The sequence below is a fragment of the Loxodonta africana genome, chromosome 4 (genome assembly GCF_030014295.1).
Source record: "Loxodonta africana isolate mLoxAfr1 chromosome 4, mLoxAfr1.hap2, whole genome shotgun sequence".
NCBI lineage: Eukaryota > Metazoa > Chordata > Mammalia > Proboscidea > Elephantidae > Loxodonta > Loxodonta africana.
The window spans coordinates 15,390,346-15,417,975 of NC_087345.1; the positions used below are offsets into that span (position 1 = coordinate 15,390,346).

A 27,630-nucleotide genomic window follows, 5' to 3' on the forward strand; every position below is an offset into this window, starting at 1 on the left:
CCCTGGCACTCCACACAGTTCCTGGTACTTAGACAAAAACCAAAAACCCACTGCTGGAGAGTCGATTCCAACTCACAGCAACCCTAGAGGACAGAGCAGAACTGCCCCATAGGGTTTCCAAGGCTGTAATCTTTACAGAAGCAGACTGCCACATCTTTCTCCTGTGGGGCAGCTGGTGGGTTTGAACCACCAACCTTTTGGTTAGCAGCCAAGCGCTTTAACCACTGCACCACCAGGGCTCCTTAGTAGGCACTCCCTAAGTGTTTGCTGAATGAATAAATGTTGAAAACCATGTGAAAACTGCATAAGTCTCTGGGAAACTACAATTCGTTTTCCTCCAACTTCTTCCCCACCCCGACCTCAGTCCCTAAACAACATCTAGCCTTTGGTAGCTCACATTATTTTTTGAGAATTTTCAAAAGGAGGGAAGTTCTTTTTGGCTCTGGGGGAAATGAAAGACACAAAACAAAACCAACAAACTCCCTTTAAAAGAGCTGGAAGAGCACAGGGAGTCCTTGGGTGGCACAAATGGTTAACATGTTTGGCTGCTAACTGAAAGGTTGGAGGTTCGAGTCTATTCAGAGGAGCCTCAGAATAAAGGCCTGGTGATGTGTTTCCGAAAAATCAGCCATTGGAAACCCTATGGAGCACGGTTCTACTCTGACACACATGGGGTCCTCAGGAGTCGTAATCAACTCCTTGGCAACAGGTACTGGTAAAGGTCATACACATAGATACCAGGATATGCGGGGAGGAACATGGACCAGCCCCTCACCACCAAAGCAGGATATTCCCCAGCAGAGGCCTAGGCTACCACTGGGTTCAACTGTGCAGGGCCCACAGCTCCAGGAGCTTGAGAGGGGGTCTTGCTTGCCCCACTTTCATGGAGATCCTCTCCTACCCATCTGTAAGGCCCGCCCTATGCCTTATGGGAGACCTGGGCCTCAGTGGCTCTCCTGCACAATGAGCTGGCAGCCCAGGCGCTGCCCTGCCTTGCAATGAATGCCTGGACACGATTCTGGCTTTCCTCTCAGGAGGGGAGCCACACTTTCCTCCACGCCTCCTGTGGCCACACCGCTCCCTTGCTTAAAACCCACAGGGCTCCCTTGCAGTGAGTGGACATAGCCACCTCCTTGGTCAACAAAAAATGTCATGAGGAATCTGGCCAGCAGCACCTCCTGACCCTCCCTGCCTGGCGCAACCCACTCCAGCAGCACTGCCTGAGGCTCCACATACCTCACACCTCTGCACCTCTGCTCAGGTGGTCCCTCTGCCCAGAATGCCCCTCACCTAACCACTGCCGTATCATTGAAGACTCTGTTCTCCCTTGGGAAGCCTTCCCAGCCTGGCCCTCTGAGACAGCACTTATCACATGGAATTATCATCACTGTTGATGCACCTGCTTCCTCACCCAGACTGTGGGAGACTGTGTGGGGTTTCTGTCTGCTTGTTACCTTGGTGGGTATCTCCATTACCAGGCTCAGTGTCCAGCACAGAGTAGTAACTCTACAATAAATAGTTGTTGAATAAACAAAGAAACAAAACACTCTCATCACTCACCCCCTCTACTGCCTAATACTACTACTTAACAATAACTAATGCTAACTGAACACTTATTATTATCTCATTGAGTCCTCACAACAGCTCTTTGAGGTAGGTCTTATTGTGATCAACCCTACTCTACAGATGAGGAAACTGATGCCTGGAGGGACACAGTCATTTACCCAAGGTCACACACCTGGGATATGGAGAGGCTGAACACCAACCAGGCAGCCTGCACTATGATGCCAACAGGCTCAGGTACACCAAATGGCTCAGCTTGACACCCAAGTCCCTTCATACACTGGCCCTGTCCCCTGCCTCCTGCCTCACTGCCTGCTCCCCAGCCAAACCAAAGCCTCCTTGAGCCCTCCACTCCATTCCAACCCAAGGATCCAATCCCAGTACTCACACCCCTAAAACCTCCCTCAGGGCCCGACCCACACCACCCACAGCTATTGTACCAACCAAAAACAAAAACCAGCACCATCAAATCCCTGAGGCAATCCTTCCCGTCTGTCCCTCCTTTATCAAAGCCCTCCCCAGGCTGCTGTCTAGCAGGCAAAGACACAGACTCAGAGCCCTGGGAAGGGCATTCCAGACAGGGGCGCCGTCAGTAAGGGAGGCGAGGACCATGACTCCTGCCTCAATTTGCAGATGAGAGGCCTGAGGCCCAAGGAATGGTGGGCACCAGACAAGCATTCACTCAATTTTATAAAGGAATGAATGAATGAAAGGAAAAGGTTCCAGGGCCCAAGAGAGGAGCTGAGATAGATGCCACAAGTCAGCTGCTCTGGGCTCTGAATAAATTTTCTCAAGAGAACCTCAATGGGCAGTTCGAGGAGGAAAGAACAATTTCACAGTCTGAAGCAGCTGGTTGCAGTTTGTTCCCAAGGCCACTAAGCCCCATTTTTCTTCCCTGACACACCACCTTCCTGCCTCACTGAGAAGGGTTGGAGGCACACACCTGGGGAGGCGGGTCTGCGTCCTAATTTGAGGGGAGGGGGTGTACATTCATGCATCCAACAATTGTTAACTAGGGTCTCTGTCAAGTACCGTGCTCGTGTCCTGTAGACAACGATCTCCCTGGGAATCAGACGTGAGGGTTCACTGTAATCACAGAGCAAGGGGGTGCCCACAGAGTGAGCAGGCCTCAATGCCCCGGGGAGGGCCAGCAGCCCTAGGGGGAGCCTCGTGTCCCTGTTTGAGAGGAGAAGCTCAAGGAGTTGGGGGGCTGCGTTCCTGGGGCGGAAAGTCTCCTGTGGGCGGGGTCAGCGCCCCTAGGCTGAGGGCACCAGCAAGGGCTCCGGTGCAGAGTTCCAGCGGGCGGGGTCAGAGGCTTAGTGGGGCGGCGAGGGGGCCCTGGGTTGGGGGTCTCAGTGACCCGCGGGGCGTTCCGCGTCGGCCAGTAGGGTCGGCGTCTCCGTCTCCGTCTCCGTCTCCGTCTCCGGGGGGTGGTGCCTGTCACCGCCCGGCGCCGCGTCACTGAGAGGGGCGGGGGTCCCCAGCCCGGGCCCGCGCCGCCCGCCCGCCCTCGAGCACTCACAGCAGGTCAGGCCGGTGGCGGTGCAGGATGGCGCAGAAGGCCAGGCCGTCCCGGAAGGAGGTGCTCAGGTCGCGGATGTCCACGCCGCGGTAGCCCTCGCACTGGCGGCGGCACCAGGCCAGCAGCGCGCCCCGCGGCCCCGCCATGGCTGCGCGGGGCTCGGCCCGGCTCCGGGCGCCCCGGGCTCAGGCCTCGCGCGCGGGCTCCGGGCTCCGGGCTCGGGCTGCGGCTCCGCGCGGCGCTCAGGGCCGATTTCCGGCTGCGGCTCGGCGCGGCCCTGCCCGGCACGCTGGGAGCTCCGGGCGCCGACCTGCGGCCGTGGGAGAGGCGGGCGGAGGCGGGGCCGCGCTCGGGGCCCGGGCTCGCTCCCTGTGCGCCCGCCCGGACCTGCCCGAGCAGCCGCGGGCGGCCGCTTACTCACCGCCGCCCGCTCCCCTCATTGTGGGCCGGCCGTCGGCGCAGCGCGGGCAGCCCTCCAGCCGGCCGCCACGCCCGCGCGAGGCCCGCCCGCCGCCGCCGGGGAGCGGAGGGGGCGGTGACCTGGGCCCCACCCAGCGGTGGCTCCGCCCCTAGGCGCGGACCCCCACAAAGGGAATGACACCCACAGCCCCTCCCTCGAGGATCCCAGTCACCCCTTCCCCTCGATCATTCCCTTTCCCTTAAAGAACTCTGGGACTGCCCCTCCAGTCCCCTCACCCACCGCAAACTAGCCTCTCCCCGCATGACTTCCTCCACCCACACCACCTCCACCACCACCCTGCCCACCTGGAACTCTCCTCCCCTCGGAAAGAGGCACCTGCCTCTTTCTACCGTCCTGCCTCTTTCCTCTTCTTTGGCCTCAAACCAAACCCATTGCTGTCCAGCCGATTCTGACTCAAATCGACCCTAGAGGACAGAGCGTAACTGCCCATAGAGTTTCCAAGGCTGTAATCTTTAGGAGAGCCACATCTTCCTCCTGCGGAGCGGCTGGTGGGTGGTGGGTTTGAACCGCTGACCTTTTGGTTCGCTGCTGAACGTGTAACCGCTGTGCCACCCGGGCTCCCTGTTTGGCCTAAAAGGACCCGCGAATTCCCCATACTAACTTCTCTAATCGTCCCACACACACACACACACACACACACACACACACACACACACACACACCCCGCTGAGGCCTGAAGCTTTGGGGAGGCATTTTCCCTCACTTCAGGTACTTCCCCTGCAGAACCCCCTAGGGACGCCAGTTGGCCTCATTCTTTCTCACCTCTCCACAACACCCTGGTCGTTTCCTCTTCCACAGTCTCCTCCCCTCGTAGCCTGTCAGGGAGATTCTATGCCATCCCCTCCCTCCTAGCGTCAGTCCCTTGTCCACTCAGTGATGTATTCAGCATCTGCCATCACAAACCCTGACAACCACCAAGTCGTACAGAAATCTCCTCACACCGTGTGTAGCCTCAGGGAATTGCCCCCATCCCACTGAGGCCTTGGTCCCCTTAGGCCCTGACTAGAGTGGTGGTGGGTGGGGCTCCCCCAGGACCAATGGGAAGCAGACCCCAGTCTGGTGGAGGAGGGCACTGGGGGGCCTTAAACTGGCCTTGGAACCTACCCAGCCTAATTCTCTACAACCTTTCCCCTCACCCACACACACACCCCTTCCCTACCTCTCCACCAGAAGCCTATCCTGACTTTCCAGGCCGATGAATCAGCCTTCCACTCACTTCCATGGTGGTGACATCACTCTGACCAGCACAATAGTTGGGATGGGGCTGTTACCCATTCCCCAAGGGGAGGAACAGAGTCTTAGTCACCTTTATCAACCCTCAACACTTGAGAGAGTGGAAAGAATGCGGATTTTGGCGTCAGACTGACCCAGGCTTGAGTCCTGGCATCCCCACTCTCAGCCCTGTGATCCTGTGCCTCCCTGACCTCAGTTTCCACATCTTAAAAATGGGGCTAACTCCTGCCTGATAAGGTGGCTGAAAGGATTAAGGTCATCACTTATAGGTTCTAACTCTTGATATAGTACGTACCTGGTAAACGTGTGGGAAATTGGATTGAAAACGTTTGTACCCATCTTGTCATCTGGACCATTGTGGGTGAATTATGAAGGAGAGATGCTGGCTTGGGGATCCCAATCCCTCAAAGGTCCTCTGAGTCCCAGTCTACCGTACAATTATGACACAAGGCCTGGGGACCACAGTGTGTTAACCTGGGCCAGCCTCATGCCCCTGGGCATGTCTCAGGTTGAAAGGCCCTCATCTTGGCCCAGAATATGGACTCCCAGGTCATCTAGGAAGGAGCTTTCTGGCCAGCCCTCTTGGCCTCTTTCCAGCCCTGAGCTACCACCCCCTGCCCTATCCCTTGGCGAAAAGCAGCTCTAAGAAACCAGGGTTCTAGGTGCTCTCAGTAAATCAGGAACTTGGGCTCAGGATCCTGAGACCAACATTGACCTTGGCCTTTGGAAACCATCCAGGACTTTTTCATTAAAACTCAGGTGGGCTAATAACCCTATCCCACCAGCCTATGGGGCTCCCTTCAGGTCCCTGAAGATAGCTCCAGATCTGCCCTTGATTGCCATCCCATTGCCATAATAATAGCTTACCTGGCATGTCCCTCTAGGCCTCCATTAGCCCATCTGTGGGCTTTGTCCAGTCATTACCTGAGTCAGCTCTCAGCACGCTGTGAGGTAAGGACCTGCGTATCCACAGCTGCATGACCGCAGGTAGATGACTCACCCCTCTGAACTCCCATTTCCTACCCTGGAAAGTGGAGATAGTCATCTGTCCCGCCTGTGTCCCGGGCTTGTGGACTAGTCAAGTGAGCTAATGGATTAAGAATGCCCTGCAGACTGTAAATCCAGGTAGAAGGTGGGTCTTTGTTGACAGGTGAGGACAGAAGCCACAGACAAATAGGCGGTCTCAGCCACTTGCCCAAAATTACGCCATAATTTCAGGATTAGGACTGAGGGATTTGGGCCCCTGATTCAGTGGTGTTTTGTTTTCTTTTTAAACTATCAATTAAGAAGTGAATACACTCTCCTTACCAAAATTCAAAAATAAAATAAAGCTAAATGTTCTGCTTGACTCCCCCTCAATTCCAATCTTTTTCTAAGAGGTAGCGGCAGTTGATTTGAAATTTATTCTTCCAGACCTTGTTCATGCATTTACATCCGAGCATGGATTCAACAAATATTTATTGAGCATCTATTGTGGGCCAGGTGCTGGGGCTCCAGGGGACATAAGGGTAAACAGGACAAGGCCCCTGCCCTCATGCAACTAACATTCTAGTGGAAAAGAAGCAATGAGCAAGTAATCAAATCAACAAAGATAACTCCAGATGGTGAGAGGGACTAGGAAGAAAAGCAAGATGCTGTGATAGAGGATGATGGGGACAATCAGGGCAACCAGGGAAGGCCACATTTGAGCTGAAGGATAAGAAGGAGCCAGCTGTCAAAGATCTTGAGGCCGTACTTCCAGGGAGAGGAGACAGCCAAGACAAAGGCCCTAGGGGGGAAAGAGTCTGCTATTTTCAAGTACAACGAGGTGAACAGACTGGAGCTAAGTGAGGTCCAAGAGGTGGACGAAGAGGAATCCATGTAGGGACTTGTAGAGCTGGGAGATGGCTTTGCTCTCTGCTCAGCAGGAAGTCATTGTAGAGTCTTAGGGGAGTGACACAATCTAATATTTTATTAAAGGTTGTTTTGGGCAAATGGACCTTAGGGGGACAAGAGTGGACACAGGGACACCAGTCTGGAGGCCACTGTAGTCATCAAGGCAAGAGATGATGGAGGCCTGGACCAGGGCAGGGCAGTGGGGATGGCAGTGGATGGACTGGGAACGTGTTGTGGGTGAGGAACCACAGGTCTCGCTGATTGATTGAATGTAGGCATGAAGCAGGAGTCAAAGATGGCTACAAGGCTTTGGGCTTCAACAACTGGGTGGATGCTGGGGGCCATTAGGTGAGATGGAGGAGAGGGACGAGGCACAGGGTTGCAGGATGGGGAAATGATTCCTCTGTATTGACCATCTGCACTGTGTCAGGTTCAGATATGAAAGAGGCAGCCCCTGCCCTCAAGTTATCCATGGTCCATTGCGTGGACTTTTCAACTCTTAGCCTCCTTTGACATAAGCGACGAGTGAGGTTCCACAGGTGCTCGTGGTGCCTCGGTGCCACTAATAAACTAGGCCTCCGTTGAGGGCAATGCCCTGCTCCCTAACTGCAACTCCATACCTTCTCCCCACCCATCCTCCAAAAAGCAAGTTGAATGTAAGAGAGATGTCATTACAGGTAGAGCTCGAATCCTTTCAAATTTATTGCAAGATATATCATTCACACTTTTCTGTGCTTTAGCAAGATGATTGGAGCACATCCTGGTGAGGTACAAAGGCTCCAAGGAAACTCTGCATCCAGCATAAGAAACAAGAAAGTTCAGGAAACCACAAGAGTCCAGAGGAGGCCCCTGACCAGTCTGGGGTCAGACTACTGTGCCTTCGCTTACATTCTTCTTGCCAACATGCTGTGCGGGGAGGTGTAAAAGCAAGCTAAAAAAAAAAAAAAAAAAAAAAGAACTCATTGGAGGTGAAAGAAGCTAACATTTAATGAGCACTGGTGGGATAAATGAGTGAGTAAATGAACAAATAAATGATCAGGACCTATAGTTTACATTCCAGTCTCTGAAAAAGAACATCATATTTGGAAGAGGGTCAGCAAAAATGAGGGAAGCCGTCCATGAGACTGATTGACACAGTAACCACAACAATGGACTCAAATATACCAATGGTCGTGAAGATGGCGCAGGACCCAGCAACGCTTCACTTTCGTATACACAAGGTTGCCACGAGTAGGAGCCACCTGGATAGCAACCAACAACAACAACATAGTTTACATTTATTTCCCCACACAGATCTCAAGGTAAGTTTCAGAAAGATAAAAAGGGTGAGGTCCAAGGAAGGGGACCTAGAGAGGGCCTAGGAGAAAAGAATATCATCATGCCCTGGCAATGTTCCACCCAGGAACCTCTGGCTTTTGTCTCTGCCCAGCTCTGTACCTGTTTAGAGATTTGTGGGCTACTTCTTACAGAAGCCAGAAGTCTTCAAGGCGTGGAATATGCATGTGTGTGTGTGTTCCTGGTTGGGGGAGGAGATGTTTGGATGGCTCCATTTCACCCACCACCCACTCTCTTTGTCTTGCCGGAAGATCCTGGACAAGGATGGCACCTTCCAAAGTTCCATGTCAACATCCATAAAAGTTGAAAATTTGCTCACCCTCTGATGCAGCAGGCCTGTGTCTAGGATTCTATCCTCTGAAATACTGTCCCAGGGGCCCCAAGATATACAAAGATATGTATTGTCCGCTAATGGCAAAGCCCTGGGAAGAATCTACATATTCATCAGTAGGAGTCTGGAGAAATCAGTTACTGCCCAGCCAGACAACAGAAAGCCACACCACTGTTAAAACGAATGTTGTAGAAATACATCCTCAAAAGACGTGAAAATAGCATACTGAGTAATAACAGGTATAATAGAATTCCATTTTTGTAAAACAAAAATTTAATATATATGTTGTATGTGTTTATGTACCTAAACACTTACGTAAATGTATATGGCATTTTAAATGTCAGGAAGGAAGGATATCCACCCCAGTGCATGAGGCTGGGTGTGGCAGACCTGCTTTTTACAAGCCATTATTGCTTGAATTTCCAACAACTTGCAAGTATAACTTTTTCTTAACAACAGCTTTATTGAAATATCTTTCACATACCATATCATTCACTCTTTTAAAGCATGCAGTTCAGCATTTTGATAAAAGGTCCATAGAAGAATCCTGATCAAAAGGGGGAAATTTTAGAACAGAATTTCAAATTCTAACACACCATAGATTTTCTGGAGCTATGGAGAGCGGATGAACCCCTGTGCAGTGCAGGGAATTACTTATTATGGCCCTTGTAGTCTTTGTAACTCCCACCAAATGGCTAGGTGGGACTACGCAAATGAGGGCTTGTGGCCCACCAAGGGGGTTGGATAGCTTGCTAATGATATAAATAAGGTGCATGGCACCCTTGTGGGAGCTGGACCATGTAAATAAAGTGTATGGAACCCTAACGAGGGGCTTGGTCAGTTTTGCCATCCCACTAGGCTTAAAAGAGCCAATTCCAGAGCAGACGGGGACCTGTAGGACCTCACTACAACCAAGAAGAAAAGACAGGAGCAGGATATGTCCTTTAGGCCTGGGATCCCTGTACTGAAACCCTCACAGACTCAGGAGACAGAAACCCAAAGATGGCGAGAAGCAGCTGCAGAGAAACGGTGGCAGCAGAGGCAGGTGACCTGCAGGAGACCTGCGGGAGACAGTGTGTCTTCAGGCAGGAGGCTTGCTGTAGGAGTAGGGTCCCTCCAGGCCTTGGTGGAGCTGGGTTTGCCAATCCACGGAGCTAGAGCTGAGGGCCTTCAGGCAGAGGCTTACTGGCAGAGTGGGGTGCCTCTAGACACTTATCAGCAGAGCTAAAAGAACTTTGAAATACCCCAGCAGAGGAGAGGCCAAGGGGCCAGACAGAAGTGTGCCTGTGGGCACAGCTGAGAAGAGGCGGTCCTGATAGAATAAATGTATCTTTGGCATTCTTGAACCTGAATTGCAATCTATTACTTCTTTAATAAACCTCATAACTGTGAGTATTGCCTGTGAGTTCTGTGTGGCCATTGCAACGAATTATTGAACCCAGCAGAGGAGTAGAATGCCGTGGGAGGGAAGTTGGTAAAAAGGCTTGCAGGGTGGAGGCGTATCTGACCTCCACATCAAAGGAATCAGCCTTGGCTACTGATCTTGATTCTCCTTCCACCTTGTGAAGTTAGAGGAGAACAGATGCCCACTGCCACACCATTTTTACACCCTGAAACTATTGCCCTGAGAAAATGTTTAAACCTCAAACCGAAAATCTCCTTTGAAGTCTTCTTAAAACCGAACAATGGTTTAGCTTAACAGGTAAAAAAAAGGTCTGCCTTGAACTTATTATGCTCTTTTAAGAATTATCCATATGGAGTCAAATTGACAACATCTCAAAAGATTTGATAGGAACCTTAGGGGGCTGTAAGTTTATGTCAATGAGGGAGGAAGAACTCAGAAAAGGAGGGTGAGAATGGTTGCATAACTCAAAGAATGTAATTAGTGTCACTAAATTGTACATGTAGAAACTGTTGAGTTGGTCTTTGTTTTGCTGTGTATATGGAGCCCTGGTGGCATAGTGGTTAAATGCTCGGCTGCTAACCAAAAGGTTAGCAGTTCGAACCCACCAGTTGCTCTGCGGGAACAAGATGTGGCAGTCTGCTTCCGTAAAGATCACAGCCTTGGAAATCCTATGGGGCACTTCTACCCTGTCCTATAGGGTCACTAGGAGTCAAAATCAAAACTCAAAAGTGTTGGGTTTTGGGCTTTTTTTTTTTTTTTTTGCTGTGCGTATTCTCAACAACAACAAAATAAAATTTAAAGAAAAAAAGCGTGCATTTCTGTGGTTTTCAGTATAATCATAGAGTGATACAGTCATCACTATCATCTAATTTTAGAATCTTTTCATCACCCCAAAAAGAAACCCCATACCCATCAGCAGTAACCCTCCATTTTCCCCTTCCCCCAGCCCTGCCTCTGAACTGTGGTGATGGTGAAGAATACTGAATGTACCAAGGACTGCCAAAAGAACGAATAAATCTGTCTTGGAAGAAGTACAGCCAGAATGCTCCTCAGAAGCCAGGATGGTGAGACTTGGTCTCATGTACTTTGGACAGGTTATCGGGAGGGACTAGTCCCTGGAGAAGGACATCATGCTTGGTAAAGGGTCAGCAAAAGAGAAGAAGACCCTCACCTAGAGGGACTGACAACAGTGGCTGCAACAATGGGCTCAAGCATGACAACGATTGTGAGGATGGTGCAGAGCCGGGCAGTGTTTCATTCTGTTGTGCATAGGGTCGCTGTGAGTCAGAAATGGCACCTAACAATGGCCTAACAGCCAGCCCCTGGCAACCATTAAACTACTTTCTGTCTCTGTAGATTTGGCTGTTCTGGACATCTCATATAAATGGAATCCTAACACGTGGCCTTTTGTAACTGGCTTCTTTCACTTAGAATAATTAGCAAATATAACTCAAATAATTAAAAAAAAAAAAAAAAAAAACCGTTGCCGTGGAATCCATTCCAACTCGTGGCAACCACGTATGTTTCAGAGTAGAACTGTGCTCCATAGGGTTTTTAATGGCTGTGATCTTTCAGAAGTAGATTGCCAGGCCTTTCTTCCCAGGCACCTCTAGGTAGACTCGAACTCCAGCCTCTCAGTTAGTACCCCAGCATTTAACCATTTGCACCACCCGGGGACTTGTTACACAATTAAACAAATGAAGTAAAATGAGGATGTGGGGCCAAGTGAACTCAGCTATGCTCCCTCCTTAGTTCAGACAGTCTTGGACCACAGTACCTGTGGCCTTCTAATTCTAGGATCATGTTTTCTAAGCATCTGACTGTCGGATTCTAGGATTCTCCACGTTCCATGGCCCTGTTAGAAGAAGGCCTGATGGTGTTTTCTGTGGGTCTGACCACTGTGCTTTTCCCCCAGGCTACGCCCCAGGAATCAGAGGCCTGCCTGAGCCTTGGCTCTGATCTGAGCTGCTCTCCAGGGGACAGCCTGGCAGAACTGTGGACAATAGAAGCATTGTGGGCCTCAGAATTGGGGCCTGGGGAGGCTGGTGGGAGGCTCTGCGGTGGGAGTGGCAGCTGCTTCACCTCTCTCCTCTGTCCTCACTGGGCCAGGGACACGCCCTAAACATGCCAGGACAGGTTCCTGAGCTCCGCTCCGGCTGGCCACCTGGATGAGGCCTGGGCCCTCCAGAACCCCAGCGATGCCTGAGGATAGGCAGCTGTCCCAAGTCTCGTCCTCCACAGACTATCCCTACCCCCACATACACAACATTCTGGAAAATCGGCCTGGGACTAGGCCAGGGGGCTTGCGTCCTCTCTCCGAGACTGAGCAACCCTCCAGTTAACCCCTCCAGAACACAGAGGACCAAGAGCTGTCTGCAGTTGGGAGGGTGTTTTCCAAGCTGAGGCGTTCCTGGGTGGCGAAAACAGTTACACGCTTGACTACTCACTGAAAGGTTGGCAGTTCCAACACACCCAGAGGTGCCTTGGAAGAAAGTCCTCGTGATCTGCATTTGAAAAGTCACGTCCTTGAAAACCCTATGGAATCCAATTCTGCTTTGCATACATACATGGGGGTCACCATGAGTCTGAGTCAACTTGATGGCAACTGTTGTATTTTTTCTGAGCTAGGAAATGCTTACACTTTGCTATCTGCATCTGACCCAGGAAGGAAGGCAGGTCAAAGAAGCCATGGAAATATCCGACCCGGCACAACCCTCGGGAATTATCTAGCAAAGCCCCCTCAGTGTCCTCAGATAGGAAACTGGAGCCCAGAGAGGAGGTGTTTGTCCAGGGTCACAGAGGCAGTGACAGGCGAGGTGGGACTGAACCCAGTCTACGTGACCCCCAGTCTCTCTGTGCTACAGGCTGCTTGTGGAGGTCTCAGCCTGTCCCACCAGGCTGTCCTTGCTCCCAGATGGCCACCCTGAAATTCCTGTTGCTGTGGTTTCAAATCCTACACCAGCTTTAAGGCCCTGCTCAGGCATCACCTCCTCCTTGGAGCCTGCCCTGATGCCTCCGGTCAGAAGCCAGGCCTCTCCTGGTTTCTCACGACTCCAGGTTTCCCACAGAAGCCCACCCATAGAATTAGATGGGACTTAGAGGGCACATCCTCGAAGATCCCAGAGAGGAATTAAATCCATGTCCTTGCCCTGGAGGGACAAGCAGCCCAGTGTAAAAGACAGGTATGTGAACAGTCACAATAACTGTCCCAGGAAGACAAGGTGGGGGATGTGATGGAGAGATGGGCAAAGTGCTGCAGGGTTACTAGAAAGAGCCACTCATCTTCTGCCCCGGCACTGAGAGTACATCCCTGAAGGCTGCATGGAAGAGGCAGTGTTGGAACACTTGGCCACACCATGTGGCTTTTATTGTACAGATGTGTTTCTCCCCACTGGACCATGAGATCCTGAATAACACTGATAACTAACTAACCTTTACTGAGCACTATCCATATGCTAGAAAGTGTGTGTGTGTCATTGTTGTTGCTAACATCCATTGCCTCACGGGTTCCTCGTAACAATCCTATGAGCTAGGGACTATCACATTATCCCCACTTACCTTCAAGGACACTGAGACTCTGAGAGGTTAAAGAACCTGGTTGAGGCCTCACAGCTGTCAAGGGTGCAGTCAGGACTCAGCCTAGCTCCTCCTGACTTCACAAAGAACTTTCTTCACCAGAAAGGTATATCACAGGTATATCAAGAGCAGAGAGTGTACCCAGTTCTTCACTGTCAACTCATTCATTGGCTCTAACTGTGAGCTTGGTTAGCAAGAGTCCTCCCAGGGGCCCCAGCTCCAGAGCTTCTGGAGGCCCTGAACCCAAGGAGTCCCGGCTTGAAATGCTGAAGGCCAATCTTATACAGGAAGTCCCCCAGGTCTAGCTGCCTCGGAGGTCAGGCTTGAGCAACTTCCTGGCCTTCTTGGAACTTTCCATCTCACCTTCAACTACAATAAATACTGGGGATTCTTCCAGGAGGCTAGCAGGGTGGATGTTCGGGTACTGGTGTGGTATTCAATGCCCTGAGTCAGGCTCCTTTTGTTCCATAATATCTCTACAGGAGGCACTCGGGGCAGACGTTTGGCAAGGCAAGGGAGACTAGAAGGCCTGACTTGGGGTTGGGCCTCCAACCCAAACCCACTGTTAGTTAACTGTAGGTTTAGGGGGTGACTGAGGGTTATGGTAGAGATCATGGGGGTCTAGAGCCCTCCCAGCTGCCCCTCAGTATCAACCTAGCCAGCTCTGCTGGTCTAAGGGGGGCAGAGAGGGAAACGCTTTCTGAGCCTTCCTGACACAGGAAGGTCACCTCTCTTCTGAGGACTAACAACAGAAAAGGGGCCGTCAGGCTGGAGAGATTGAGATTAGCCAGAAGGTGGGACCACCTGACAAGGCACTGGGAAAGGACCGTTTGTGCCCGCTCACCTCAATGTCCACCCAGTTCAGTGAGCGAGACAGCTCTTCCTGTCAGAAACAGAGACTGCTCTGGCAGAAGCTTTTTCTTCTAAAGAGGAGCTTCGTGAGGGTGCGCCTCAGTCCCAGGTGATACCGCACAGCCTTATGGTTTTGTGTGTTGATACTTGTGAGGGCCCTGGGAGGCAGCTGGGGGAGAATTATTCTCCACATTTGATTGACAAGGAAGCAGAGATTCAGGGAAGTTAAGCAACGTGCCTAGAATCTTCCAGCTTTTAAGTGGAAGCATGAATCGAGCGAGGCAGGGATTGGAGAAGTCAGCCCTCCCAGGCTCCACTGCCCCGAGGAAAAAGTATGAGTGTGTGGACGTGAAGGTGAAGGCAGGAGGGAGGTAGCTTGATCCTGACTGAACAGTTGGATCCAGGCAGGGTGGGGCCAGAAGTGAGACAAAGGCAGGCTTTTCAGCTTCAGGCTTGACAGGAATGTGGAGCCACAGGAACCAAGACAATTTGCTGCTTCCCATACTCCCTTCCTTCCAGAAATCGGCAGGAAATGGCCGTTCAGGTTGCTTCCCTGTCGGCCTCTTCCTGACACCCTTTGCCGAACTGGAGGCTTCTCCTGACTCCGTGACTCCAAGCAGCCACACACTTCAGCCCATCTCCAGTCTGCGGGGCAGGCTGACGGTGGGGAGGAGAGGCCACTGTAAGCAGCGGCCAGCGCATGAAAGCCTTGACGGTCATTTGCAAAAGGTTGCGCTGGATTGTGCACGTGTTCATCATTTGTTCATTCTATGCCTCCACACTCCAGAAAGGATTTAAGGCACATTCGATCACTTATTCAGAAACCAGTTGCCACGGAGTTGCCTCCGACTCCTGGCAACCCCACGTGTGTCAGAGTAGAACTGTGCTCCACAGGATTTTCAATGGCTGATTTTGGGGGGAAATAGATCAAAAGGACTTTCTCCCGAGGTGCCTTTTGGTGGACACGAACTTCCAACATTCTGGTTAGCAACTCAATTTGTTAACCATTTGCACACCCAGGAACTCCCACTTATTCTTACCCTTGTATCATTTCATTTAACTCTCATTCACTCACTTCCTCGTTCATTCAACACATCCTCTGTGTCACAAGGGCCATTGCTCCCAAGTGCTGCCTCTCTCTTCTCAAGGGTTCACAGGCTCCTGGCCTGTTTAGACCCTAAGATGTCACACAGAATTCTAGAAAGGCAGGACTGCAGCCCTCAGAGAGCAGCTGACCCCACTGCCTCATTTTGCAGATGAGGAGGCAGTCAGGAGCCACCCAAATTCAAGGCTATGCTGGGAAGAAACCCTGGTGGCACAGTGGTTAGGTGCTACGGCTGCTAACCAAAAGGTCAGCAGTTCAAATCTGCCAGGCACTCCCTGGAAACTCTATGGGGTAGTTCTACTCTGTCCTATAGGGTCGCTATGAGTCGGAACTGACTTGATGGAACGGGTCCAGGATTTTTTTTTTGTTTTATTGGGAAGAGGACTCCCGTGCTGGGCTCCCAGTCCAGTCAGTGTCTGAGGAAGTCAGAGAGACAGACACTGAGAAGCTGGTAGTGGAGGAACCAGCCCTAAATTGGGAGTCTGAAGACGAGGGTTCCAGCCCCAGCTCTTCACTGCCTCTGCCCAAATAGTCCCACCCTGGGCATCTCCACCTGGATGTCCCACCAGCTTCTCAAACTCCTGTCTGAGTCCTGCTCTTTCCACCCACGTGTACTCCGCCCTTCCACTTTCAAGCCTGCTCCTACTCACTCACCTACCCCTATCTCAATGACTCCATTATTCATCAGCTGCAAAAGCCAGAGGACTGAGCACCCACACCCACACAAACACACACACAACATCCAGGCAACAATTGATCCTGTCCACAGTAACCTTCCAAATTTCTCTTGAATTCTCTCGCTCCTCTTCACACCTGCTGCCGCTACTCCATGACTAAAGCATCGCCTCCGTCTCTTTGTGAAGTGCCCTCCTTGTCTCTACACAGGACCCCATTGGTCCATGGAGGGATACAGAACGGAGAAGGCACTCGTTGGAGTCTGGAGGGCTGCCAGTCCCAGCTCCACCATGAAGGACCCACGCTATTGCACACGTGACCCTTCCGCCTCTGCAATCTATGCTTCTGTGATTCCCAAGGTCTCGGCCAGTAACAATGGGTCTAATAATAACAGCTCTCATTCCTCAATTACACACTATGGCCAGGCACTGTGCTAAGTATTTTCTATTGTTTAGTCAACAGAGTGATCCTGAGGCAGATGCTATCTCCGTTTTCCTATCCCCAGATGAGAAAAGTGAACCGTTGAGAAGTTAGGTAACTCGGCCCACAACCACAGAGCTGGTGAGAGCCAGGATTCAAACCCAGGTCTGAACAAGCCCGAGCCCACACACTTGGCTATAACAGCCTCCTCCTGCTGCTGCAGGAACTCCTGGTAACTGGCACCACCCAGCTCTCGTGTTTCCAGAGAATGAAACCCCTGCTCCCTTTATGCATGGGAGGATTGTGAACCTGCTTCCTCCACTCTGGACAAGCTGGAATAAAAATCTCCCAAGCTGGCCGCAGCTGCTGAACGCCCCGCGTTCCTTGGGCAGTGCCAGGCGGAGTTGAGCTGTGCCTGCCCCTCTCCCTCAAGGCTGCTGGCTGCCCTGCACCGCCACTGGACCTGCACCAAGTCACTGGGAGATGGCCCTGGGCCAGGCCTCACACTCACTGGGTTTGTGTGACCTTGGGCCCCTGAAATCAGCTGTCTCCCGGTGAGGCAAGAACAGTGCGGACAGCCCATGTCAGACACAGCATACTTTGACCCGGCACAATTTTCATGATGAACTGGGACATGAACTACGGAATTCTAGCCTTGAATTCAAAACAAGTTAACTCTGGGGTTATGGTGGGTCTGAATTGCTGAGCCACCATTGCCAAGCCCCAGGACCAGGGTAGATTCAGCATGAGAGATGGTGTTGGTCTAAACTGTTCTTTAGAAGGAATCAATGCAACCCACCCTCCCCATTGCCAGGGCACCAGGGAGCAGACAGGCAGTGGTGGGTAAGGAAACCTGGCTGGCTCTCTATTGTTCCACTTGTTAGGATCCAACGATGTAATGGATGAAGAGACTCCTGGAAGCAACCAAGACCTCTATAAGTGTGTCGACTTACAGCTATTACCTCAGAGGCTGTTTGTGTTTTTCTTCTTTGCAGATGGAGCTGGCATTGCAGATAGCACAGGCTTTAGAACTGGACTGACCTGAGTTCAAACACTAACTCCATCCTTTAGCTGTGGGCACTTGGTAAATTCTTAACCACTCAGAATCAAAGTTACCATCTAAACCAGATCAAACCTGGTGCCACTGAGTTGATTCTGACTCATGGTAACCCCATGTGTTAGAGCAGAAATGTTCATAGGGTTTTCTTGGCTATAATATTTATATAAGCAGATCGCCAGGCCTTTCTTCCACGTTGCCACTGAGTGGGTTTGAATTGCCAACCTTTAGGTTAGCATTCAAGTGCAAACCCTTTGTGCCACCCAGGGACCTTCCGCAAGGTCCTATATCTGATCATGCCAACCCCTATCTCTGGCCCTCTCCTCCTCCGTTCCCCTTACTCACTCTGCTCCAGCCACACCAGCCTTCTCATTAGTTTTTCAAGTACACAAAACATGCTCTGGCCTCAGGACCTTTGCACTTGCCGTTTCCTCTGCCTGGAATGCTCTTTCCCCAGGTATCTGTGATGTTTGCCTTTAGGTCTCTGCTCAAGTAGCACCAGTCAGTGTGTGATCTTCTCCAACTACCCTATTCAAAATAGTTTAACACCTATTCTTGCTTGATTTTTGTCCATAGCCCATACAGCCATCAAAACATAATAAATGTAGTCTATCATGTTTCTGACAACTAGAATTTAAGTCCCACGAGGACAGGGATTCAATTTTTCTTCACTTCTATTTTCCTCTTGCCTACAGTGTCTTGCTGGCTCACTTGCAGAGAAAGGATCCAACTGTGTACAAGATCGTACAATACACTAGATATGCCGCACTCAATACTACTTACTGAATTAATGGAAGTAGAGAGGAGCAAGAAAAGCTATGAACTCAAAGTGCCAGTCCAGTATTTTCTCGTTTATTCCTCTCAACTACCCAGCAAAGCAGGTTCTGCCATCCTCACTGCGTACGTAAGGAATCGGCCTCGAAAGTGAAATGATTTGTAAGTGGAAGCTTCCATGCCAAGAGCCACACTGGTGGCTGGTTTAGTGCTGACGCCAGGCAAGGAGGAAGTTATTCAGCTCAGCTCCAACAGCTGTCTGCCACCCGAAGCCCCCATGAGACAAGCCCCTACAGCAGCCCCAGCTCTGCTGACAGCAGACCTCACAGCCCTCCCAGGTGCTCTGCACATCAGCGTACAATACTGTATTTTCTCAATCATCTCATCCTTCCGTGAGGACACAGATCTTCACTTTCAGACCCAGCTACCAGCCCAAAGTCACAAATCAGTGGTAAAATTAAAACTTGAACCCAAGTCTCGCCCCTTCAACTCAGTGGTTCTTTCCATGTCCCCAAAACCCCTCATAACCAAAAAACTCAAAAGGAACCAACCCCATACAAGGTGACCAGAAGGCCCAGCTCAAGAATTCACAGCAACCAAATTCCCCTAAAAACTGTCTCTTGGGGCATCTGGGGTCTTAAACTCTACCAAGTGGCCACCTAAGATGCATCAGTTGGTCTCAACTCACCTGGAACAAGGAAGAATGAAGAACACCAAAGACACAAAATAATTATGAGCCTAAGAGGCAGAAAGGACCACATAAATCAGAGACTACATCAGCCTGAGACCAGAAGAGCTAGATGGTGCCCGGCCACAACTGACTGCCCTGACAGGCAACTCAACAGAGAAACCCTGAGGGAGCAGGAGAGCAGTGGGACGCAGAGCCCAAATTCTCGTAAAAAGATCAGACTTAATGGTCAGACTGGGACTGGAGGGACCCCAGACCTTCTGTTAGCCCAGGGCAGGAATCATTCCCAAAGCCAACTCTTCAGACAGGGACTGGACTGGAATAGGGGATGGGAAATGATACTGGCGAAGAACGAGCTTCTTGGACCAGATGAATGTGTGAGACTGTTGGCATCTCCTGTCAGGACGGGAGAGGGCAGAGGTGGCCAGAAGCTACCCAAATGGACACGAAGAGAGTGTGGAGGGAAGTACTGTGCTATCTCATTAGAGGGAGAAAAATTAGGGGTGTATAGCAAGGTGTATGTAAATTTTTGTATGAGAGACTGATATGTAAAATTTCACTTAAAGCACAAAAAAAACTTAAAAAAAAAAAAAACAACTCTCTCTTTTGGGCTAACACATGTCTATTTTTACAGGCTACCTCTTATTGTTTCACCTCTTGCTGCCAATCTGAAGGTAGGAATTTCTAAAGCAAAACTCAAGTTTGGGAAACAAATGGCCTGCCCTGACTACCTATTAACTTGACGTTGGGCAAGTTATTTAACTTAGGCGCCAAGCCTTCCTTCCCTCAACAATAAACCAGGATACCAAATCTATCTTTCTCCAGATGTGCTCAGGTCTCACTGACAGCTTGCTCCTGAATACAAAGATTCTAAAGCTCTAAAAATGTTCGATCTTTGTTGGGTAGGCCAGATGAAAGATGCTAAGACTAGCTTTAGTGAAGTTTTCAATTTTCTGTAGATCTGTGCTTTGTTAGAAAAGATGAGAAAACAGCTCTGATAAGCCCAGTGATAGCAGGCTGCTGGGTTTGGAGGTGCCAAGAAGCCCCGGTGTGACTGCTTAAGGGAAGGGTGGTAGGAAAAGAGATGGGAAACAGACAGTACTCTGTTGTGACTGCCTGGGAGGGTGCTGGCAGACAAGCAGTGGAGCTGAACTCACTGAGGCTACAAACAACATACACCAGGTTTTGTCAGCTCAGAAGCAGCAGGGTTGTCAAGAGAGCAGTGTTAAGAATCTGAATACCTGGGCAGCAAGAATAATAAACTAGTAGTCTGGAGCCAAATTTGGCTTTTTTTTTTTTTTTTTATAGCTATGTGGCCTTGATTAGGTCAATAACCCCTAGTCTGTTTTCTCATCAACAGAGATCATACCAAAACCAGAGCTGTAAGGGCTAAACAACTGTATGGACAGCCAGCCCTTGACACAGCTCCTGGCAGGAGATGTTCAATAAAGTTCCTCCCCCAGTCCCAGGGGCTCCACTAACATGCCATCCAAATGATGGCAGGTCATTAAAGACTCGAGATTCTGGGGAGGCTCAAATGAGACACTGGATGTGAAGGAGCCCTGTGAAGTGGAGTCTGCCATATGGACGACATAATTCAACCTGAATGCCGATAACTGATGCATCGGGAGAGACGATCACACACACGGGAAATTATGTACTGTTGCCCCAGTCCACAGATTCTCCCAGCAATGAGACGACAAATCTGGCTCCAAAGGCGATCCTTTACTGAGATCTGCTTAAAACATTTCAGTCCTTAATTCAAATAAATTTTGACTCAGTTGACAGCTGACAGCTCATCTGATAAAGGCTTCACGGTGGCAAACACACCCCACGTACAACGATCTCAGAATAGGGTCCTGACTAATCCAAGTGTGAGTACATTCAAGGCCTCTGTCCCATCTTCTTCAGGGTTCGATTGAGCTAGAAGAAAAGAAAAAGCCAAGTTAGTCATGAGGTTCCACTACACCTTTCCCTACAGTGTGCATGGTCACTAGGTCAGCGCCCTCCAAAGTCAGGGAAGGAGCCTGCGACGTGGGCGTGAGCGTCCACTATGAGTACAAAGCCCAGTTAGGTGCCCCGTCCTGACACCCACAAGGCTCTGCATCATTCATGCAGATTGTTCTACCTGCCCTTCACACACACAACACCTCCTCCCATACTGTTTACCAATTTTACGGATGAGGCCAGAGATTCATAGGGGCTCAATCTGCCAAGATTACTAGTCTAAATGGTGAAGAATCAGGACTTGAATTCAGATTTCTGGCTCCCTTTCACAGAATAGGATCCTTGAGAAGACAGCCCAGCCACCCCCGAGAGATGTATGTGGACAGCTCTGAAGCCCACGCGGCACTGGGGCTGTCTCATCCTCCCGCTGGATGAGCCTGGTGCACGCAGCAGAGAGAGCAGCGACCTCTCCTGGAGGACTCAGAGCTCCAGGCTGCGGCAGCTCCAGCTGTGGCCACACCTTGTCATGTTTGGCCTGACCCACACCTCTCCCAGGGTAAGACGCAGAGTGCATCAAGTCTGTCAAAACAGGGCTCCCTGTGCTCCTCCTGCAGGACTAGCCAGACCTGTCTAAGACGGAGAACAGCTGCCAAACAGGGAAGCTGGGAAGGAGAAGGCAGTGAATCCATCCCTATTAGGAAATAGCATGGTGGGAGAGAGGGCCACCCTCAGAGGGAGGTCTTGGAAAGACATGCTCCACAGACAGCTGACACAGCAACTCCTCTGGCCCAAGTCCTCTCCCCAAACCCCAAGCAGACAGCCAGTCTAGCTCAGAAATTTAACACCAATTTCAGGCTTTCCTGAAAACAGAGATGAGAAATAAGAGATTTAAGAAGTCCCCAGCCAACACACTGCTGCTCTCTCAGACCTCTTACCTCCTCAAATTTGTGGATCTGGCGGATGAAGAAATCCCCATAGCGCCTGGCAACCTTGGTGTCTGCGATGTGGATCATGTCCTGTGGGGAAAAGCAGAGTCAGCAGGCCAGCAAGGTGGAGGGTCAGGCCCACCAACCCAAAAGCCGCTATGAGCCGTGCAAATGGTAATGATGCTGAGTGCTCCATAATGCTTTTTAAAAGCAAAAGAAAACAACAAAACAAAACCAACCCCATGGAAGAGCATCACCAGTTAGTGGTACTTCTAGTTGGCTGATTTTTAATGTTCTTATTAACTAGTTTTATTTTCTAGTCTTTTTCAATGAACACGAATCTCTTAGAGATAAAAATAACACTTAAAACAGGGTTTCACTTCTCATATGCTGTTCACAGAATTGTAAATTAGGTCAGTCTTTAAAATTTCAACTCAAAAACATCTCCTGGAGCACCATTTTACTTGTAAAATATCTAGATGATCTAGGTTAAGGCCCAAGAACTTTCTGAAACTCTCTGAGAGGATTTTTCAAGTCAAGGATTAAAAGAAAAAAAAAACCCACAACCAAAAAGCAGTGTTTTGTCAAAAAAGAACCTGAACCAGTAATACAGAAACAATAATCCAAACAAAAACATGCAATTAACATTTTCTTTGATGCAGGGACTTTAACCATGTGACCCGACTGAATAAAAATAGATAAATGAATATGAATCACGAATTTCAAAAAGCTATCGTAGAGAAATCAAAAATTCTCCCACACATCATCTTACCACGTCAACTGAGTCCAACTCAGGAGCACGTGACTAATCTGACCCGAACATGACCTCATAGCAAAACTTTATCTGTAACAACCGAATGTTGATTCTTGGACAAAGTGTTTTATTAAAGACCATCCAAAGAGTTGGCACTATTCAGGCCTGGATAAGAAGAAAAATACCATGAAAATAACTAGGCCCCAACCTGGAGATCTTTTTCTTAAATGCCTTCTTGTTCTAAGGCCCATGGTTCCATGGGTTCATTTAAAAAACAAGAACTGAGTCACTGAGGGATGACAGAGGGATGTTGCTGGTGACTAATATTGCCAAAGAATGTGTACATGTCAGGCACTGAGAGTAAACTAGGAAAGGACTTTATGTAGTTGACGGGATACAAGGGGGTGGGGAGGGAGACAGTTTTGTTTGATTTTGAGAAGCATGACTTAAAAAAACACCGAAAAACTTCTGCTATTGATGTGTTTCTACGTTTGGTGAGCCTACTCATGTCAGGAATAGTGAAGTGCTGCCAAACACCAAGTCTTCCAAAAGCCATAAATTTTAATGAAAACAGTCAGTTTAGCGAGATAAGGTTTCAAAAACAAACTGTACCATATGACCCAGCAATTCCACTCCCAGGTGTACACTCAAGAGATCTGAAAATATACGTCCACAGATAAACCTGCCCATCATTGTTCACAGCAGCATTATTCACAGTAGCCAAAAACTGGAAACAAGTCAAACGTCCACCAACTGATAAATGGATATCTATAATGTAGTATATCTATACAATAGATTATTATTCAGCAAGAAAAAGAAATGAAGTACTGATGCATGCTACAACATGGATGAACCTTGAAAACATTATGTGAAAGTAAAAGAAGCCAGTCACGGAAGACCACACATTGTATACTTCCATTTATAGGAAACGTCCAGAATGGACAAATCCATAGAGACAGAAAGTAGATTAGTGGTTGCCAAGGGGATGGGGGAGGCGCGCACGCGTGTGAGAGGAGGGGCTGGAGACTGACTGCCTAGCGAGTAGGGAGGTTCTTGTTGGGGTGATGGAAATGTTGGCTGCACAACACTGTTAATATACTAAAAACCAATGAGTTGTACACTTTCAAATAGTGAAGTTTATGTTATGGGAGTTGTATTATTTTTTAAAAAAGAGTGGAGTTCTACTTCCAGTAATACTTTATTGCAGATCAACCCACTGTCTAAAAACAAGTAAAAACGTAGAATAAAAAAATATTTTTTTAATCTTTTTAAAGAACTAAAGAGCTGACGAGAGAATAAGGAAATATCTAAGCTGGAAAGCGAATAAACAACTATTTGAGGGAAAACAGTAACCAGGGGTGCTTCTGCCCCGAAGGCATTTGCTAACCCTAGAAAACCTGGGCTGACAAGACTAACCAAGGCCAGGGCCCCTCTAACAGAAGACCCTCCTTCTGATAAGCTGGGATCCTAATGGGTTACATCCTCAGGCTAAGTGTGAGCTAGATGTAAACTGCCATCCCACCCCCCACACCAAGCAGAGGATGCTAGTGGGGAGGAGAGGTATAGAAGAGACCCATCCATGAGTTGTTCCAGCCACACGGTGACTCTTCTGGGCTTGTCACCTGGGTGGTCTGGGGGACTTGAGACTGTGAACTCAGTTTATGTAGTCCTGGATGAAGGTCCCCAGGCACCTTGAAGAGGCAAATGCAATTCTTCTCTAGAGGAATGAACAGTTGTCCTTGGCCTCAAAGAATCCCAACAGTTTTTCAAAAACAACGAACCACAGGTAATGAAGATAACCAAACGCATAAGAAAATAAGCACTGTGAGTTAAAAAAAAAACAGAGGAAGTAAGGAACAGAGCTGCAGAGAGAAGTTAATGGGTATGACGATCAGTCAAAAATTTCCCAGCAGACAAAAAGACCATAAACAGGGACGAATTTAAGAGACATTGTAACAAGACAGTCAGAGTGAGGTCTATACATACACTAATTTCCATGACTGTTCCAGGAGGAGGAGAATGGAGCAGAAACTATCTGAAGTGGTTATAAGACTGAGAATGTCCTAGGGCAGATGAAAGAATCCAAAGACCTCACAGGCTGTCTTAAGTCGATGCCAGGGTTCCAAATATGCCTGAGTGGTTTCTGCCCTGGTAAGTGTATACACATGGAGGAGCAAAGAGGGTGGGTGATATTTAACAGAGAATAATTTCAGGAGTCTAGCTTATTAACTCAAAAAATTAACCCAAGAAAACAAAACAACTTAGTTCTTTTAAAAGCCTTGTTAGGATATTAAAATGTCCGGCTTCCCTTCCTGCTCCTCCACCTTCTTAGTCGTCACAGCAACCAACCTTCACTGGCCTCCCACCCGCTGAAGTACTTCCAGAAGTCTTGCTTCCTTTCCTCTCCACCCTCATCTCCTGGCACAGCCGCCCCGCTAAGGCCATTCCAGATATACCCCAGCTGTCCCTCACACACACTGGGCTCGCTCTGGCCCTGGGCCTCTGCTGTAGCTGGTCCCTCCACCTGGAATGCTCTTCCCCAGATATCTGCTTGGCCAACTCGCTCACCTTCACCTCCTTCAAGTCTTTGCTTAAATTTCACTTTCTCAACAAAGCCCAGCCTGAGAACCTTATTTAATACTGCCACTTGTGCTTCTCACCCCTTCCCACTTCCTGTAACACTTGACAACTTCTAACCTACTATTACAGTTTGCTTAGTTACAGTGCTTACTGCCTACTGTCTATTTTTCCTCACTAAAATGTAAGCAACGCAGAGCAGGGATCTTTGTTGATCTCGTTCATCGGTGTACTCACAAACGCTCAGAACAGTGCATGGAAGGCAGTGGGTGCTTAACAAATGTCTGCGGCTGAGTGGATGAGCAGAGTATCCCCAGAGAACCTAGCCCAGCAGTAACCATACCTTATCGATATAGAAGTCAACCTCAGAAGCTGACTGAAATTCACCATCTAGGGCAGAGATGCCACTGGTCCACACCAGGTTCTTCATTTTGTGCTTGAAGACCAGAAGCTGGATCCGGAACTCCTGCTCTGTGAGGTCCAGGAAGCCGGCCAGCTTGGCCACAGGCATGGTGGTGTAGAGCTTGAGGAAGCTGCGTATAGTTGAGAGCTGGGCCTGCTGCTGCACTTCATCAGAGAACACCTTCAGCTGCTGCAGGAAAGGCTCCTTGTGGTAGTTGGGGTGCACGTTGTCATAGTTGGGCACCACAGGTGACAGGAATTTGGGGCAGGAGTAGCTGAAGAGTTCCTCGTAGACCTGAGGGTCACCCTTCTGCATGCGCAGCATCTTGTCCCCGTATTTCTCCCGCAGCTGGAGGTGAATGCTCTCATCGATACGCATGGGGTACATGGTGAGGGCGATGGCCAGAAGTGCATGCATCTGCTCGTTCTGCTTGTTAATCTGGGGTGGAGAAGGGTGGAGAGAGGGGTCAAATTAAATGGATCTTCTGAGCTCCCTACTGACGAAGTGACCATACTGTCCTCCCAGGTATACTCTGTACGGATCTCTCACATCTCCTTTTCTTACACTAGTCAGTTAGCTTCCCCAAGCCCTCTTCCAAACCTCCCTCTGGCTCCACTGAACTTCTGCCCTAGCTCTAGGTCCTCCTCAGTTGTCTCCTGGCTTCTTTACTGGAACCTGTCTAGTTTCTCCAATGCACCCCATGTATCACTGAAAGGTCAACTCCCATGTTAGTTATGATCAAAGTCACCAAGAAACCTCTGAAGGTACCTCAATGTCTACAGGAAAAAAAAAAGTTTCAATGCCTTTGCTCATGCCATTCTCACTGCCTATAAAGTTCCTTCTCCCAGCTCTATACATGCCTGTCCCCGGTCCTCGATGGCAAACCACTTGAATGGAGTATCTACATCTAACGTTTTATAAACACCCTGTCACCTAGCGCATAACAAAAAAATAAGGCATTGAGCAGTGCTGGGGACCTAAAATGAAAGAAAAGATATTGCCTTTATTGTCATGGTTTTAATGATTTAAAGTAACAAGCATAATAACAAGAACTCTTAGAAACGGAACACCCATTAAAATAGGACAATTTGGCATGGGGTTGACCAAAAACTGTTGGCCTAGGTACCAAGGGGTGAGCGGATAAGAACAGCCACAGGCTGCAGACAGACGCCCCTTACCATCTCATACTTATACGTGGTCCTCTGGAACATGCTCTTGGTCCTCTGGATGTAGAGGAGGATGTTGGCAAAGACCCGGATGGCATCCTGGTAGCGGCGCATCATCAAGTACGCAAAACCAACATAGTAGTATGTGGTGACCTGGCATTCGGGCACCCGGGAATACATGCTCTGTGGAAGGAGGCAGAAGCAGCATCCATGAATCCCAAGGTCAGAGCATCCTAGACAGTACCTGAAAGTTGGCAGGGCCTATGGTCAGCATCCCCTGCAGAGGCCCTACACTACACAGGAAAGCCATGGCTCTGGAAGTCAGGGTATCTGAGTAGAGATCATACCGTTCGTTGGTTAAGCTACATTTGAGGCCTCCATTTTCTTAGCTATAATAGAAAAGTTCTGGACAAGATGGCCGCTGAAACCTCTCTCAGCTCTAACACTCTCTTCACTCAGTTTTGTACTCTTCCTTGCTTTCCACTCCCTGCATTTTCAAATAAACCTTACAAAGGAACCAAAAGACAGGTTCGCCAAAAGCCAAATAAAAAATACCTGTTTTTTGTGGTTCATACATACAACGGACTATCACTCAACCATAAGGAGAAATCAAGTCCTGATGAACCTTAAAACATTATGCTCAGTGAAATAAGTCAGTCACAGAAGGACAAATATAGTATGAATCCACTTATATGAAATATCTAGAATAGGAAAGTATATACAGACCAAAGTTTATTAATGATTACCAAGGTAGGGTGGAGAAGCCCTCGTGGCACAGTGGTTAAGTGTTTGGCTGCTCACCAAATGGTTGGCAGTTTGAATCCACCAGTCACTCCTTGGAAACCCTACAGGGCAGTTCTACTCTGTCCTATAGGGTCACAACAGTAATGGGTTAAGGTAGGGTAGAAGGGGAGGCAGGGATAAGGAAGACACAGGCTTAGGAGGCAACGAACTTCTGTTAAGGG

At 49.3% G+C, this 27,630-nt stretch overlaps 2 protein-coding genes across 4 annotated transcripts in view; both read right to left on the bottom strand.

Moving 5' to 3' along the window:
* Positions 1–3,231, bottom strand: part of MICALL1 (MICAL like 1) — a 41,075-nt gene extending 37,844 nt beyond the window's left edge. For both annotated transcript variants that reach the window (XM_064283556.1, XM_064283555.1), the window contains exon 1: positions 3,086–3,231. In XM_064283556.1, the coding sequence (XP_064139626.1) occupies positions 3,086–3,231 (146 nt within the window). The remainder of the gene's footprint in view (positions 1–3,085) is intronic.
* A 17,365-nt stretch (positions 3,232–20,596) lies between these two features.
* EIF3L (eukaryotic translation initiation factor 3 subunit L) overlaps positions 20,597–27,630 on the bottom strand; it is a 28,492-nt gene continuing 21,458 nt past the window's right edge. For both annotated transcript variants that reach the window (XM_010599333.3, XM_064283559.1), the window contains 4 exons: positions 26,678–26,848; positions 25,440–25,937; positions 21,775–21,855; positions 20,597–20,815 (listed from right to left, as the gene is read on the bottom strand). In XM_010599333.3, the coding sequence (XP_010597635.1) occupies positions 20,777–20,815; positions 21,775–21,855; positions 25,440–25,937; positions 26,678–26,848 (789 nt within the window). In that variant the 3' untranslated portion in view covers positions 20,597–20,776. The remainder of the gene's footprint in view (positions 20,816–21,774; positions 21,856–25,439; positions 25,938–26,677; positions 26,849–27,630) is intronic.